The sequence below is a fragment of the Falco cherrug genome, chromosome 9 (assembly GCF_023634085.1).
Source record: "Falco cherrug isolate bFalChe1 chromosome 9, bFalChe1.pri, whole genome shotgun sequence".
Classification (NCBI taxonomy): domain Eukaryota; kingdom Metazoa; phylum Chordata; class Aves; order Falconiformes; family Falconidae; genus Falco; species Falco cherrug.
The window spans coordinates 22,446,720-22,460,102 of NC_073705.1; the positions used below are offsets into that span (position 1 = coordinate 22,446,720).

Below are 13,383 nucleotides of genomic sequence, written 5' to 3' on the forward strand. Positions count from 1 at the left end.
AGCAAGCACTTGGTAGAGAAGAAAAAAATGTACCTCAGCTTTGTACTAATACAGCCTCTTTCTACAGCTTAGTGTGTGGATTTTAAGCTACCTATGACAAGAGGGAACAGACAGTAGAAGGTGCATTTCTTCTTTCCTCTTAGCTGCATCATTTGCAAATTATCTTATGGCTGTTGACTGTATTAAACGCACCATCCTCAAAATAACCGTGTTTTTAAAAGCTTTTTGATTAAGTAGGAACTAGTGTGGTGTTCTGCTATCAAACTGAATGCTTTTTCTTGTTATGTTCATTCTCTTTGCTTACAGCTTGAGATAGTCAGTGGGGGTTATTTCTTTTGTTTGCTTTATTTTAGAATAGCAATAGTACATTTTGAACTCTCATAGTAGCATAAGTTCTCAAAAAGTAGATAGGAACCAAACGAGCAATTGTTTTGGCTGCACAAACCAAGTGCAGATTTGTTGGCTCCACTGTTAACCTAAGCATAAATCCTTTGAAGCAAAGGGGAATCAGAGTTTCTATTAATATCAGAGAAGAACTGTTTGTAAAATGGTGAGTCTCTTATAAATTCTTACATTCACCATCTATGTTCTCATTTGTAGCTTTCCTTACCATGTGCTTTCTGGTTCCTATTGATTTGAACTCATTTAGGGGCTGCAGCACTGAGATTTTTGCTTCAGAACTAAAAAGGAAAAGCGGTTTGCTTGTAACTTAAAAATGTGTAATTGTCATTTGATGATTTGTGACTGTTACCCAGTCATGGCATGTTCCCTTTCATACTTTCAGCCTTATGCAGTTTTCTTTATGCTTTACTCTTTTGATTAACTGGCAATTGTAGCCCAACTGTTGGTTTCAGGTACTAGCAGCAGGTTTTTCTTTGATGGTAATTTCTGGTAGAAACAGCTGGGATGAGGCTGCGGCTCTTTCTTCTAATCATATTTTTATACTTAACGGTGAAAGGTGATAGTGGTAGCAATTAGTCACAGGCCTAATGGGATTCATGTATTCCTCTGTTTTAGCAATGTGAGCCTCAGTACTAACTGTTGGTTAGTAAGGCAGGACTCTGGAGGAGTGTAGCCAAGCGGCGCAAAGGGTTTGCTTTCAGACTGAGTCAGTGCGCAGAGCTTGGACCATGTAGTTGAATGACTTTGTGTGACTGTGTAAAGAGAAAGCTAAACAAATGAGAAAGCAAGTATGAAAACAAGCTTGATGTTGCAAGATGGTAAGGTTACTGCTTCCCTTGAGATAATTGGTGGAATAGCAGAGTTGGAATTTATAAATGAAAAGTTTGCCTTGTTTTTAAATAGTCTAATTTATCCTGTATTGGAGGGTAGGGTTGCATCTAAAAGTTATGACTGCTGTAATGAATTTCTCCTAACGGAAATGGTGTAAGAGCTTCTTGTGCCTGCTAAAAATGCCAGCAGTCTTTCCAGACACCTGACCATCTGGGATTACTGAAAAAGAAGATACAGCATTATACCCAGGCTCTTCCATAAGTGTTCTGGCTATTTGGATCTCAAGATGGTGTCCTTCTACTAGAATACTTTCTAGGTAGCTTTTCAACTCCTCAAATGTTTGCTCTGCAAGGTATTTTTTGAGAGAGCAGATCTGCCACAGACCATCTGTGCTCTTCCAACAGGGGATTTTGGCTGCTTGAAAGCAGATGGGAAAAGAGAATCTCACCCCCATCCTCCCCCAGCCCCTTCCTTTAGGTTACTGGGTACAGATACATTTTGCTGTGTGGGTGGTGAGTGAGGATGTGACAGTGAAGTTGTTGAATATTTTGGTTGGATGAAGGAGTTGTCCTATGTTGTAAAAAGGAGTAAGTCAAGACCTGTTACAGAATGGTCATATTGTTGCTTTTAAACCACATATAGGAAAACGAAAGCTGTAAGGCTCTAGGTTTTGTTGTTTTAAGTCTGAATTTCAGAGTTGATTACTTGGAATTTTTGTGCATTTAAGTGATAGAATTATTAATTCTAAAAAGCTCTGCTTTTTTACTGTCTTGGCATTTATTGTCCCACTACTTCCTGTTTGCTATCCTTGATCTCTCACCTTCTTCAGAAAAACTTGTGTTGGAGCATTCAGTTAGAAGTCAGGCTGGAAGGTCAACAAACTCTGCATAGCACTTACGTATCTAAATATTTTTCCCCTATGAATTTTACTTTCCAGTAGCCTTTCTTCCCTTATCTTAATCTGTTTTCATTTTGATTTTGTGTATAATATGTTGTGTAACGTGGATTTTACTTCTAGATTTCCAAAGGAAAATGATGGAGGGATATTTACCAGAAATGCAAAGCACGCTGGAGCCCGTCAATCGGTTGGACAATGCCTCTTCCAGGTCCCCAGATAATGAGAAGTCTGATAACGCTTCTGGAGTGAAGGACTGCTCAAGCATCAGTTATACTGGAGATGGTGCTGATGTCTTGGAAGGGGAATCGAGGTTGTTGCCCTTGGACCAGGATTTAACAGCTTTTGGCATAAGCAGCAATGGGACCCTGTCAGAAAGAGAGGAGCAGCAGTGTGGAGGGGCAGACTGCGGTGCCAATACCTGCTCTGAAAGAAAGATAGAAGGCTGCACAAAACCAGAACATTTATCTAGTGAAGAATTGGAACGAAAAGATCCAAAACCTAATCAGACAGAACAATCATTAATGGAAATACTACAAGAGCTAAGGGAGGAGTCTGACTTTGTGAAAAAGCCAAGTGATAAAATCTATTCAGAAAGCCCTTATGACACAGACTGCACAAAGAAGCTTATTTCCACAATACATCAGAATTCCTCACAGGAGGATTTGCTAAAGGAAATAGAGTCAGAACTCTTATCTACAGATTTTTCAAAGGAACGAAAGTTCCCAAATGGTGTGCAAAAGGGTGAACATGCCTTGGCTGTGTTTGAAAAATGTGTGCAAGATAAGTACGTGGAGCAAGAACAAACTATAAAAAAGTGAGTATTTGAGTTTGCTCATCACGATTGGAGGTGTGTACTGAACAAATTTGGGTGGATGTTGTGTACAACTGCATACAACATTTTGGTAGGAAAAAATCTCTTGTGAGTTATAAGGACAGTTAATAAGCTTTTTTAGTTATGCTGTCTTAAGTGAGGATTTTTTTTTAGTTGTGTGTACTTGTAAATAAAAATGTGTGCTTAGGTCTCTGAATTCTTGTGGAACTGAGCAGGAACTGAATAGCCAACTGTTCAGTTGAGTAGCCTGCCAGTGTCTAGAATTACTTAAATACTGTAAAAGTAACGGTGATGTAAAAATAGTCCAAGGTTCATTCAGTCCATATATGTCATTGCAGAAATGAATCTTTGTCATTATACTAACTCCTGCAGTGTGTGTTTCATTTATGAGTTTGAAATTGTTTCTTTTTTGAGTAGTATTGTCTCCAGTAATAATCCAGTAAAGCTTCTAATTAGTTGAGAGCTATTCTTCGAGCTGGAAATATCATATATAAACTACTGTCTTACCACATTTTATAGGAGGGCTTTTGAAATGCGTCGCTTATAGACTTTGCTGTAATAAACTGGGCTTAATAGTTCCACCAGCCAGTTTACTACGTGAAGAATATTTATATTCATCAAAAGCCAGTTCATTGCTTGATTTCTTGATTCACCACTTGGCATTTTGTATTCTGTTACTCCTTTAGGAATGTTTTTTGCTAACAAAATATAGCCCCTAAATTCAAATTTATTCCTGCTCGCAGAGTAGAAATTAGTGTCCTACTCTTCATATAAGGCACTCTGATACCATGGTATGGGAGGACATCAAAGGGAATGAAAACAGGCAAAGGGAGAGATGCCCAATAGATAAAGTGTTCTCTTGCACCTCACCAGTTGACCTCTGACAGAAATGATAAATGTGAGGAAAGCCAGTTGATGGCAGGAAAGCTTGAGAATGCATAGTTAGACATTCAGTAATTATGGAGGAGGAGGAGGAGGAGTGGGAATCTGCAGTGGTGGGTGTGTAGATGGTTGTAATTCCAAGAGATGCTAAGTTCATGAGTTATTTGGGTTTTACTTACAGTAAACCCAAAGGCAGGTGAGTGTTTTTGGCTATGGATCAATTACTTTCTTAGAGACAAATGTTTATATAGATACATGTCTGTATTATGTATATGTACAGAAAGTTTTTTATATAAACCTGCAGTGGTTTGGCCTCGGCTGGATGCCAGGTGCCCACCAAGTCGTTCTGTCACTCCCCTCCTCAGGAGAATGGGGGGGGGGGGGGGGGCGGAGAAAATAAGATGGAAAAAACCCTAACTTGTGGGTCAAGATAAAGGCAGTTTAATAAAGCAATAGTAAAAGTCATATGCATGGAAGTGAAGGAAAACTACAGATGTATTCTCTACTTCCCATCAGCAGGTGATACTCAGCCACTTTGCTGGAAGCAGGGCTTCAGTATGTGTAGCAGTTGCTCTGAAAGACAAATATTGTAAATAACAAATGCCCCTCCTTCCTCCTACTTTCTCTTAGCTTTTATATCTGAGTAGACATCATATGGTATGGAATATCCCATTGGTATCTTTGGGTCAGCTGTCCTGGCTATATCCCCTGCCAAGATCTTTCCCACCCCCAGCTTACTAGGGTGAAGGTGTGGGGGTGGAGACACAGCCTTGATGCTGTATGAGCATCACTGGTGTGTTATCACCCCCTTTCTAGCTACGAATACAAACATAGCACTCTGAGGGCTGCTACAGGGCTCAGCCAGACCATATACAACATGTCTTTTGTGTGTCTCTTTTTCTTTTCTTTCTTTTTCTTTTCTTTATCCCAGCTGCACCCCTTTGACTCTTGGAGACTCACCTCAAGAGTGTAAAACTGCTGTGGAACATTTTATGTTTAGTCCAAAGGGCATTCTGAGTTGGGTTGATTTTTGTCCCTTAGTTTATAATCAGCAGAATTTCTTGTAACATTGCTCTGAAAATAGCGCAGTTATCTCCTGTGATCAGATCTAATCTAGGTGAGCAGCAACTGTGTGAATTAGGAATTTCATTTGTAATCCCAGAATATTCTTCAATAGATTAGAAAACATATCAGAAGTGCTAAGCACTCTTTCACTGATGTTTTTTAATTCATCGTAATTTAGGAAACTAGTTTTTTTTAGAGTATTTTTTTTTTTCAAAGAAGGGGAACTAAAAATGATAGTGTATGTGTAAAGGGATATTTAAATATCTTGTTCAGGTAATTGCAAGCCTCCCACAAATTCATGCAAATAGTGGTCTAGAATATCCACCATCTAACTGTATCTTCAAACATCTAAATACATTTGAGACTCTTGTTTATACAGCAATACCGACAATGTAACTTCTGAGTTTTATGTATAACTATCTTCTATTGCAGTGTTGGAAGGTCGAACTAAATACATGTCAGCTTCAACTCAGGCTTCAAACAGATGAGCTGTGAAAGAACAAACTATTGCTAAAAAATTTAACTTCCTAAGGATTGTGAGCATGGACATTGTTGTAGTTATGTACCCACTCAGGACTTAAATCAGGGTTCCATTTCTTACCAGGTTGTGAACTTCAAGGGCTACACTGAGCAATCCATGAAATGAATACAACATCTGTGTGTGTTCAGATATTTGACTGGTGGAACTATCTTGACTTGAAGTTACTGTCTTACAAATTCTTTAAAATTATTAACGTTTACAGTTCTGTAGTTGCATAGAGGTACCAAATGACTCATGTCATCATGGACCGTAACAACCCCAAAACACTTTCTCACAATTTTCTCACAAGGAATATGCTGCTTACTGGTCAGGCATTAAGTTTCACATGTACAAGAGAATTCTTTTGTAAGGCTTTTGTAGATTTCATTAGTGTTTTTGGCTGTAACTCCCTATAATATTATCAGATCAAAGAGCAAACCCCATATATCTCAAAATTAAAAGCAGCCAACCAACCAACCCCCCAACCCCCGTACTGATGTACTTTGCTTTTTTTTTTTTTTTTTTTTTTTTTACAGATTGATTAAAGAAAATAAAAAACATCAGGAACTGATTTTGGAAATTTGCTCAGAGAAGGACAACTTAAAAGATGAGTTGAAAAAACGAACAGAAACAGAAAAGCAGCACCTCAGCATTATTAAACAGGTACAGATAACAAAAAGAAGTGCTGGTTAGTATGTCACCTGTATGCGTTGTCACTGTTGCCACTGATAAAGACATCCTTGGTAGTGTAGAGGAGAAGGAAGGAATGACTGTTCTTAATATCCTAAGCTTTTTAAGAGGCTAAATCTGCTTTTCCAAGAAATACTCATTGGCTAAAAACATTTAGTGTCTTTAGATAAACTGACTTTCTAGATTCACATCACTTGAGGGTTTTGTATCTGGAAGTCTCTCTTCAAGTGAAGAGAGTTACCATTTCATGGGTTGTCCTGGTAAGTGGGTTTTGTGTACCTTGGCTTCCTGCTGGACACAGTGTATGTTGGAAGGCCTGTTAGACCATTTTATGAAGAAATGACACATTCAGTCTTTTATCCTAATAGGATGATTTATTTCTTGTGTGTAGACATCAAGATCTTAATTTGTAATCTTTATCTTCTGTTAACTGTTTCATCTGCTAATAGAAGTGGATGGGAGTGTAGTTACAGTTGTTAAATGTTAACAATATGTGAAATAACTGTAAAGGGTAGAGCATATTAACTGTCATCGTGCACATTATTTTGATATTGTCCATTACTATATACAGGCATTTCCCCAGTGAATTGTTAAAACCATGACAGGCCAAAGAGGAACATAGAGTGTGAATTGGTAGTGTGGGAAGAAAAGGTTCACATCACGTATGGCTGCTTGCCTGTACACAGAGTTATCTACTAATGTTCCTACAGTTGCTTGGCCAGCTTTATAAACTGATGATAGATTACAGCTTAGAAATCTGTCAAGAGATAGCATTTAAAATACTAATTTCTGTTTGTCAGACTACTGGTGATACTGCCCTAGTTCTCAGGTCTCTCAGTTTCTGCAATCGCACAGAAATCTATTCTGCAGTGTGGCAGGCTTGTAGTGTTCCAGAGAAATGTATTCACGTATGTAGAAGTTTGTTTGGTTGATTATCAAAGAATCTTTGAAAATCCATGATGTGATTGAAAATGGAATGGAAAAGTCTTATTTTTAAGTTACAAATTAAAATTGCATATGCCTGAATAAGTCAGAATGAGCAGCTTACTTGTTTTGTCTTGTGTGCATTTCTGTGATAGCTTCATGAACTCATACAGTGCTGTATCACACAGCAATTGCTTTATCCCATCCTGGGGGGGTGGGGGAAAAATTGTGAGGGAATTTGTTTTGCTTTCTGGTCAGATAAGTAGGTTCTGTGGTATTACATGCTTGCAAATGATTTCAGAAAACACTGGTTTGGAGTGTAATACTTCTATATTGTAGTTGGATAGCACCTTGAGTGGCAAGATACATTGCAGTGAAACACTTGAGTTTTTCCATTTGCGATGCAAGTGTTTTATTGTTACAGTTTCTGATTTAGTGTTTTCTGGTAGCTTTCAAGTAAAGGAAAGCTTAGCTGTGCCCATAACTGTATGCATGCATGCTTGTATGTGTAAAACCTGGGGGTTTTTTATGGGAAATGATTCATTTGCCAAGTTGAACAGGGTGTGTTTGCGATCAATTCATTGTGTGGTAGCAGAAGTATTTTAGGTTGTTCTTGCCTTTTATGTAGCGGTTTGGAATGGCACAAAAAAACTGACTCTGAGATCTTGTACTTTTTTACACATACACCCCAAACCAAACAAAACCCAACCAAAATAACCTTGGTGACTGGCTTTCCCATGGAACAAAGGGATAGTCGTTACGATAGAATTTGAACAACCTTTGGGTAGTGTGACAGCTTATGTAGCCATCACTTGCTCTCGTACTAGTGTTGCTGTTCCTTGTCCTGGACTTGCATGGCTGTGCAGTGAACACGCTCTGGGAAGTGCTCCAGTTGAACACTGGTAGTCATTCTTCAGCTGGATCAGGTCTCTGACTTGGTTCACTAGGCTGCTAAAAAAAGTGCCAGCACAATGACTAAGCACCTCTTATTTCTGGAGTTATTTTTCCAGTGAATTAATTTCTAGTCCATTTCAGTATTGCTACACGGCTGCTTTGTTGGTATGGTGGAGGATATGGCACAGGGATAGCAACAGAAGGGTGGCAGGTGAAGCAGCTCTGGATAGCCAGCACTGCTCTGGCGCCTCAGCATTTGCTGTTAGTCTAAGTTTTTGTGTGCTAAGTTCCTGTGCCTCATGTTATACTTGATTTGATGCATCTTCAGTCTCATTGATGATAAGAATTGACATCTTTCGTGCTTGTACTGTAATGCAAATCTAGATGCTGATATGGATAGTTGCAGCTTGACAAGTGTAAAATACAGGTTAAAATCTGTTGAAGTATCTAATTTTGTGTGAAATGTTCCTGCCTGTACAAAATATGACCAAAGTCTTATTTTTCCTATAATTATATCGTATGTTGTCTTTTAGTTGGAAGCAAGAATGGAAGAGCTTAATAAAGAAGTGAAAGCTAGTAAAGACAAACTTTTAACTCAAGATGCAGCAGCCAAAAATGCTATTCAGCAGTTGCATAAAGAGATGGCTTTCCGAATGGAACAGGTATTATGGAAATACTGTTGTTTACTGAATATCTTATGAACAAACTTAGTTCTTGTAGGAAGCATGAAGCCTCAGTTGTTAGATCACTAGGTAAGGCAAAATTTTCCAAAACTGGAACTACTATCATGCATTTATCTATGTATTTTTGTAGCTGGCATCAGTTGATTGCTAAATAGCTGTTAACACTGATAATGTTTGTATGTGTGGAATTCAGCCCTCAAGGAAATCTCATTTTCCTTGCCTGTAAGCTGATATTGATTCAAAAGGAGATAAAAGCTGGCAGCAGGTTTTTTCAGACAGGCTATTACAAATCCTAATATTTTTCTCAACTCCAGCACAGAGCTCTTATTTTGTCTTGTGTATAACTGAGAACTGAGATGATTTTTTTTTTCTTCTTCATGTCATATAATGCCAAGTATTTTCTCTGTTGTATGAATTCTAAAGCCCAGTGTATGATTTTTATTTTTTTATCTTTTTAAGCAGACTTTGTAGGCACTGGATGAGGGTGATCTGTAAAAATAAGTCACGGGATAATGATTGTGCAGTTGACATGTGGATGAGGGAAGACAGATGACTGGTGCTGCTTATTTGTGAAATGATTTTGTTACTAAAACTTGGCAAATACACTTCTTTCCTTCTGAAACAACAAATTATATTCCAGATTACTAACGTATTGATACCTCATTTGAGATGTTCAGCTGCAAAGCTATGTATTTACTGTTAAAGTATGATTAATTCCACTACTTAAGTGGGATCTAATGTTAGTCTTTTTTGAGTCCTACTTTGTTATGCTACTGTACTACACTATTGAAAATAGCCAGTAATGTTTTATAAAATCTAATTATGAAATGCAAGATTGATTTATTCTATTTTATTATTTTTCAAGGCAAACAAGAAATGTGAAGAAGCACGCCATGAAAAGGAAACAATGGTGATGAAATACGTCCGAGGGGAGAAGGAGGCACTTGACCTCCGAAAGGAAAAGGAGATACTTGAGAGAAGAGTGAGAGATGCAAACAAAGAAATAGAAAAGCATACTAATAAAATCAAACAACTTTCTCAGGAAAAAGGAAGATTGCACCAGCTCTTTGAAACTAAGGTACTCTTAAGTATTGCTGTATGTCTTGAGTGAATGATTAAAAGCACTATCAGAACAACCTTATCCCTTGTTTGGTTTTGCACTTGGTGAAAGAAACCCGTTTTCGTTTGGTTTTGCTGTGTAGCTATGAAAATCTCTTTCCACCAAGGGAAGGGGAAGAAGTTACTGAGTTCTCATTGTCCTCTTTTTGAAGTTCCTTTTAATAGTTCCTTGAATACTAGTTTGTGAAACATTAGGTGCCTTTTTTTTTTTTTTTTTTTTTTTTTTTACTAAATTGCAGATGCCTAGATTTTAAGGGAATTTCTAGCTTGTTTGGTATTTTTATTTTGTTAAAGGCTGTAATGGCATTAAATTATTGCAGTCTTTTTTTGTTGTTTTTCTGTGTTTTCACTCTGTATTTTCTCTTTTGTACTGCTGAAAATTGGTAATAAAGCAACAGAATTTTTCAGATCCAATTAAAAAAAATGTCATTCTTTTTTTAGAAGCCAGTAAGAGATTTCCACCAAACTCTTAAATTATCCAGGTGTTTCAGCTTTTGCAAAATCCAGACATTAAGGAATAAACCTTCTGCATTTGACACTTGAACAGCAGTCTTGTTGCAGAAGCACTGGATGATCTAAATTCATAAAATAAAAGTTACGAAATCTTCTTAGGACGGTGAAGCCACTCGACTCAACAGAGAAATAGAAAAATTGAAAGAAGAAATCAACTCTCATGTTATTAAAGTAAAATGGGCTCAGAACAAATTGAAAACAGAAGTGGATTCACACAAGGTTAGTGAAGTGGTACTGGTATCATGACATCAAAATGTAGTCAGAGGAATGTAGTTGCTATACTATTTATATATAGTATTAAAATCTGGTTCTGAAGTGTTCTTTGTTTAATTTGAATATACCTGCAGCAAAAGTCAGAATAGTGCTCTTAGAGATACTGAAGATACTGATACTGAAATGGAAATGTTGAAAGGATGTGAGGGGAGGATGTCTGGGGGGGATTCTGTTTTATCTGGTGAGAAACTTTATTTGTGTTTTTTGTGTGAATTAACTGTCGACTTTAGTTTTTATGTGATGGAGTTAAATCTATCATCTGAAAATGAGCATGGCACATAACCAAGAAATCCTTTTGTTGTGCTTTCCTTGTTGGTACAAACGAAATTGCATAAACAGTTGAATGGAAGCAAGAGGAAAAATAATGCTGATTTCTTTTTTTCATTAATTCTTTCCAGACTGAAATAGGAAACTTTCCTAGTCATAAAAGTTTTTTTCCCAGATTAAGTTGGATAAATAGGTTTAACCCATTATTTATTACTGTCTTTGTAGGAAACCAAAGAACGCCTCAAAGATGCAATGACAAAATTAACTGAAGCAAAAGAAGAAGCGGACCAGATAAGGAAAAACTGCCAAGAAATGATAAAAACCTATCAAGTAGGCACATTTTCTTAGGAGGTGAAATTAGTGTTTAGCATCTGAGTCTTCTTTTTCCTCCCTTTCTATCTTAAGCTGTAGCAAGGAAGAATTAGCCTGTGAGAGCTACAAAACTGAGATGACTAGTCACTGATTTATTTATTTGGAAAATTGTTAAATAAAAGGGAAAACGTGTCTATTAGCATGCGGGGGATGTGTGTCTTTCTTGACATGTTCAGAATTATTAGATATGTACCTACAGCAAAGACTCAGTTATGTGAAAAGCTGTCTTCAGGCTCGTAAAACTAGAAAGGAGAGTGTAAAACTCTAAAACTCTGTTTACATTTCTTCAATTCCTTTTAGGAGTCAGAAGAAATTAAATCAAATGAATTGGATGCAAAACTCCGAGTAACTAAAGGAGAACTAGAGAAACAAATTCAGGAGAAGTCTGATCACCTAGAGGTAAATGCATGGTGTGTGGAGGCAACACAGTTGGCAACCTAATAGTTAAGAATGCCATGAGTTTTCAATTTTGAGAATCTTACTTTAAGCTGCTTACAATTTTTGCCAAACATTTTTCTTTGTGCCTAGTACTACATCCAAGGTATTTGCCTCCAGCCCTGCTTTTTGGAGGATGTTTTTAGCTATTACCTTGGATTCAGTTTTTAAAAACGAAGTTATGGGACAAGTGTGATATGATGAGAGTGAAATAACTGCTCTTTCATTTATAAACACGAAGTTGCTGTAATTTAGAGCACAAATTCAGACGATAGGCAGGCCTTTCTCTGACAAGTATTTTGCCAAGCTACATGGCAAGGAGAGACAGGGAGCAGTCTCTGTTCTGTGTAGGGATTCACTAGCCCAAAAGCTAAATTCTCTAATGATTTAATACCTGCTCACAGCTCCTGTGCCATCTTCAGTTAACCAAGTGTCAGTTTGCCTGGAACTTTCCCCAGGGGCTGTTGCAGTGTAGATTTGTACACCTAAAACCAGAGTGCATAATCTCACTTTTGTTCTCAGTTCTTCTGAGAATAATGAAGCTTTTAGGCTTTGCTTTGCTTTTTGAATAAGTGAAACAAACCTCTAGGGTACCTGCCTTAAGCCTGCTCAGCTGTTGCGGTGGCCTGCATTGGCCTAGATGTTTTTTGACATCCCAGGGGATGCCACTGTCCATTTAGATTTCTCAAGAAGCTTCTCACTCTTTAAAAAGGTTCATCATGCGAAAATAAAAGAACTGGAAGACTTGAAGAGAACATTTAAAGAAGGCATGGATGAACTTCGAACACTGAGAACGAAGGTAATGTGTGCTGTGTTGGATTGCAGTGGAGGCTAAAGGCATGGTGTTGGGGTTTGGAACAAGACTGTATTCAATCTGTTAATTGTATTTTTACTTCTTTCGGGATACGAAGTGTGATTAGAGACTGGCTGGCGTGACACTAGAAGGGATAAGTAACTTGACTCTGGGTAGCCTTTCTTAGGAAGTTTCTGTTGATCCATAGTACAATGATGTTTTGTTTCATGGTATGCACCTCACTTTACTGAAAAGTTGAGAAACATTTTAGTAAATATCTTGTAAATTCAGTAATTTTAGAAGTATTTTTCATTTTCCAAACTTTTTCTACCTGTGAAACTAGTTTTGTAGGGTTCATACATGTGATCTCTGGTAAAGGAGTATATGTTAGCCATAACTTCTGAACGGTCTAATAGATTAGGATGCCAGTCCCTCTATCCAGAGCAGGATTTAACTCAATAGGACCTTAGAAAAAGGGAGGAAGACATAATAAGGGATTGACCTGGTAACTGGGGAAAGGTAATGTCTTTGGATCCTGGTCCATTAGACTGGCAACTTTTTAAGTCTTTGGACAAAAGTAATATTAATCACGCTTGGTTGATAATTTTTTTCCTTTTTTTTATCTGTTTATTTTTCGTACTGTATTTGATCTGAAATACTTGGGATATTGTCCTAAGCTACTTGGAACTGCCAAAAATAACACAGGAGCTTTGTACAACGGTCCAGACGTTTGATCAGAATAATTTAGTTCTGAAGTTTCGGAGGATTAATAGTTTCCGTTTCTTTTTCTATTTAGGTGAAGTGTCTAGAGGATGAGCGTTTAAGAACAGAAGATGAATTATCCAAGTATAAAGAAATCATTAATAGACAGAAAACTGAAATTCAGAATTTGCTGGACAGAGTCAAAACTGTAGATTGTCTGCAGGATCAACATCAGAGGTACAGCTGTGCACTTTGAGGAATGATTTAAAAGATTAGCTGGCATGTGGA

General features: G+C 37.5%; 1 protein-coding gene across 4 annotated transcripts in view; it reads left to right on the forward strand.

Moving 5' to 3' along the window:
• CCDC186 (coiled-coil domain containing 186) overlaps positions 1-13,383 on the forward strand; it is a 39,191-nt gene that overhangs the window by 13,402 nt on the left and 12,406 nt on the right. For all 4 annotated transcript variants that reach the window (XR_008733818.1, XM_055720144.1, XM_055720145.1 and 1 more), the window contains 9 exons: positions 2,252-2,945; positions 5,967-6,093; positions 8,472-8,600; positions 9,487-9,699; positions 10,353-10,472; positions 11,019-11,123; positions 11,466-11,564; positions 12,313-12,399; positions 13,190-13,332. Coding sequence is in view for 3 of the 4 variants with exons in the window: in XM_055720144.1 (XP_055576119.1) it covers positions 2,266-2,945; positions 5,967-6,093; positions 8,472-8,600; positions 9,487-9,699; positions 10,353-10,472; positions 11,019-11,123; positions 11,466-11,564; positions 12,313-12,399; positions 13,190-13,332 (1,703 nt within the window). In the remaining variant the exon portion in view is untranslated. The remainder of the gene's footprint in view (positions 1-2,251; positions 2,946-5,966; positions 6,094-8,471; positions 8,601-9,486; positions 9,700-10,352; positions 10,473-11,018; positions 11,124-11,465; positions 11,565-12,312; positions 12,400-13,189; positions 13,333-13,383) is intronic.